Genomic DNA, 3,756 nt, shown 5'->3' on the forward strand with positions numbered 1-3,756 from the left:
ACTTAACAGAGCCTAACTTGCCCTAACAGCTCTGACCTAACCGCCTAGGTCTACCCTAATTGGTTACAAACTCATCACCAAAGTTATCAAAAGCGGCCGCTCCCGGCGCGATCCAGGGCGATCCGGCCGGAGCGGCCCCTCCCCACGCGCAAAAGGGGGAGCGTTTCCCAGTCTGAGATCGCGGCCGATTTCGGCGAGATCCCGGGTCGCGGGTCGCGTCGCGCACCTGGGGCGGAGCGGTCGCCGCCGTTTCTTTTTTTAAAATTTTTTTCTTCAAAATTACTATTTTACCCTTATATTTTAAAACTTTTAAAAGGTTTTTTCTGTTTTCCTCTTCTACTTACCATTGTCTGCCTTTGCCCTAGCTCCTCTTTTCCTTTCTTCACACTTTTCATCTCCTCACTCTCCCTACTCTCCTCACTGCTCTCCTCACTGCTCTCCTCCATCTCCGGCTATCTCTCCGGCGCGCACTATCTCTCTGGCAATTTCTCTGATACTCTTTCCTCCGGCGGTCTCCCTCTCTCCTCTCCTCCTCTCCTCTATTTTTCTGTATTATTTTAACTTTGTAAGTTATGTTTATTATATTTATATTAACTTTCTATTTATAATATTAACTTTCTGTTTAACATCGTTTATTTTAACTTTGTTTGTTATGTTTATTATTTTAACTTTGTTTGTTATGTTCATAATATTAACTTTTTGTTTATTTTAATTACATTTATATTAATTTTATTTGATATGTTTATTTCCTATGTTATTTTATTTGTTATTTGTTATTTGTTATGTTTATTTCAACCTCTAATACTGAGAAATATATAAACAAATTTTATATGTTATGTTCATTTCATATTATCTTTATTTTCTATGTTTATTAACTTTGTTTCGGTTTATATTTATAATTTTATTTATTATGTGTATTTTTATAAAAGGACCATGGCAACATCTTCCTCTACACCGAATTCTACTTCGGTTGCTTCATGTGGTCAAACCTTCAAACCAAGCAGTGTTAATATTGATATAGCATGGAAATATAATCATTGGAAGGATATAAATAACAAGAAGAAGGTGACATGTGATTTTTGTAATATGACTAGTAGTGGGGGAATTAGTAGAGCAAAAAAGCATCAATTAGGAATAAAAGGTGATGTAGTTGCTTGCTTGAAAATACCGGCGGAAGTTAAAATAATATTACATGCCGACATGGTTGAGAAAGAGAGGATTAAAAGAGGAATAGAAGGAGTGTTGGTCCAGTTAGATGCGGATGAGACAAATGAAATTGAGGAAATAAGTCGAATTCGAAGCGGAAAGAGGCTTGCTGAGACATCTTCAATGGCTGTCAATAGGACTAAAGGACCATTGGATTTAGTCTTTAAGAAGACTAAGGACACAAGCCTCAATGATGCTTGTGATAAAGAAGCGAGGGTAAGAACCGTGCAATATATTGCTCGCTTTGTTTATACATGTGGAATTGCTTTTAACGTAGGAAATGAAAAAGCCTTTAAGTTGATGTTGGAAGCTATGGTCCTCATTTGAAACCGCCAAGTTTTCATGAACTTAGGGTTCCACTCCTTCAAAAGGAGTTAGAATATACAAAAGATTTATTGAAGAATCACAAGGTTCAAAAGAATAAATAGGGATGTTCAATTATGTCATATGGTTGGACGGATAGAAAAGGTAGAACCTTGATAAATTTCTTGGTCAATTGTCCGGCGGGAACCATGTTTGTGAAAAGTGTCGATACTTCTGACTATGCTAAGACGGGGATAAGCTGGATGAGTTGTTGGACACTTTTATTGAGGAAATGGGTGAACAAAATGTTGTTCAATTGATTACCGACAATGGAAGTAATTATGTAGCAGAGGGTAAAATATTAACTTCCAAAAGGCCAAACATATTTTGGACTCCATGTGCAGCCCACTGTATCGACCTTATGTTAGAAGACATAGGAAAAATTCCAAAGGTTGATAAGGTTATAAAAAAATGGAGTTAAGGTTTGGGGTTACATTTATAACCCCACATTTTCTTTGAATCTAATGAGAATTATTACCGACAATGTTGAATTGGTTAAAAATGGAGTGACAAGATTTTCTACATATTTCCTTACTCTACAAAGGTTGCTAGAGCTAAAAAATAAGCTTAGAGAGATGTTCACTTGTGATGAATGGGTGAGTTTCAAGTGTGCCAAGGATACTAAAGGAAAAAAGGGCAACTAGTATTGTACTTATGGCATCATTTTGGAGTGATGTTGTGTACACTCTTAAGGTCATAGCGCCTCTTGTAGATGTGATAAGAATGGTTGATAACGAAAGAAAACCCGCAATGGGTTACATATATGCTGCAATGGGGGTAGCCAAAGAATCAATTGAAAAAGCTTTTAATTCAAATTCAAGCAAGTATAAAGCCGTGTTTGACATCATTGATAAAAGATGGGAGTGTCAACTTCATCATCCATTACATTCTGCAGGTTACTATCTCAATCCTGAATATTATTATGAGAAACCAGAAATTGAGAATGGTCCTAAATTGGTGAGAGGCCTCCGTAAATGCATTGAGACACTTAGTGAAAGTGATGAAGTGGAAGACAAAATTTCAGTCCAATTGGCACAGTATAAGGGTGCTACAGGTCTCTTTGGTATAAGAGTGGTAATTAGACAAAGGATGACATTAGCTCCAAGTAAGATCGAAGTTAATTTTTTTGCAATTATTAGAATTTGACAATTAGCTCCAAGTCGACAATTATTGATTTTTTTACTTGCAGCTGAATGGTCGAAGTCTTATGGAGCTGAAATTCCTGATTTGCAATTGTTGGTTGTTAAAATGTTGAGTTTGGTTTGCAGTGCTTTCGGATGTAAGCGTAACTAGAGCATCTTTGAGCATGTAAGTATTAATTTTTTAATAGGATATTAAATTATCTTACATTCAAGTATTATTAAATTAATACTTCAAATTATTGTATTTTAGATTCATTCCAAGAAGCGAAATAAGTTGGAGCATCAAAGGTTGCAAGACTTAGTTTTCATAAAGTATAACCAAGCATTGGTATAAAGATTTGAAATTCGGGACAAGATTGATCCTATGGAATTTGGTGAAATTAATTATCACACTTAATGGTTGGTGGAAGAGATGGGAGAGATGAGAGAAGATGGTGAACCTTTACAAGAAGATTTGGTTCATGAAGATGATGATTTAACTTGGGCACAAGTTACCAAAGTAAGTGGGGTTAATGAGCCTGTAATTTACACTAGGAGGTCAAGACTACTTGAAGATGCAAGTACATCTAGGGCACAACAAGTGGTGGTAGAAGATGTTGAAGAAGATGATGAAAATGAAGAATTGGAGGAATATTTTGATGATATATGAAGAATACATTTTGATGATGATCTTTTACATTTTAAGTTTGAATTTTCATATAATAGTTCTAAGTTTGAACTTTGAATTTTAAGATGTGATGTTGTGAATCTTCTATATGTTTGAATTTTAAGATTTTAAGTTTGAATTTTCATTAAGTATATGACATATTTTTTATAAATTATTATATAATTATATGGACAAAAACTTATCCCGCTATCCACTATCCCGCTATCCCGTTTTTTGGGTCGGCCGCTCCGCTTCGCTATCCGCTATTAATAACTCTGCTCATCACCCTATAAATTCAACTCTAATTATTGCTCAATGGGAAGAATCATCATCACCAATCATTGCACAACCATTCATCAACTCACAAATCTCTCAATCTCACTAAGATTCATCAACTCA

General features: G+C 35.5%; 1 protein-coding gene across 1 annotated transcript; it reads left to right on the forward strand.

Moving 5' to 3' along the window:
- Positions 1 to 2,223: 2,223 nt before the first annotated feature.
- Positions 2,224 to 3,360, forward strand: LOC127103817 (uncharacterized). The gene is made up of 4 exons (XM_051041060.1): positions 2,224 to 2,674; positions 2,759 to 2,829; positions 2,962 to 3,039; positions 3,124 to 3,360. The coding sequence occupies exons 1-4, from the start codon at positions 2,224 to 2,226 to the stop codon at positions 3,358 to 3,360; spliced, it is 837 nt and encodes a 278-aa protein (XP_050897017.1).
- Positions 3,361 to 3,756: the final 396 nt, after the last annotated feature.

The sequence above is a fragment of the Lathyrus oleraceus genome, chromosome 7 (genome assembly GCF_024323335.1).
Source record: "Lathyrus oleraceus cultivar Zhongwan6 chromosome 7, CAAS_Psat_ZW6_1.0, whole genome shotgun sequence".
Classification (NCBI taxonomy): domain Eukaryota; kingdom Viridiplantae; phylum Streptophyta; class Magnoliopsida; order Fabales; family Fabaceae; genus Lathyrus; species Lathyrus oleraceus.

Coding starts and splice junctions, on each gene's coding strand:
- LOC127103817 (XM_051041060.1), top strand. CDS start 2,224: ATGGCATCATTTTGGAGTGATGTTGTGTACACTCTTAAGGTCATAGCG. Junction 2,675..2,758: donor AAGGATGACATTAGCTCCAA/GTAAGATCGAAG, acceptor TTTTACTTGCAG/CTGAATGGTCGAAGTCTTAT. Junction 2,830..2,961: donor TTGTTAAAATGTTGAGTTTG/GTTTGCAGTGCT, acceptor ATTGTATTTTAG/ATTCATTCCAAGAAGCGAAA.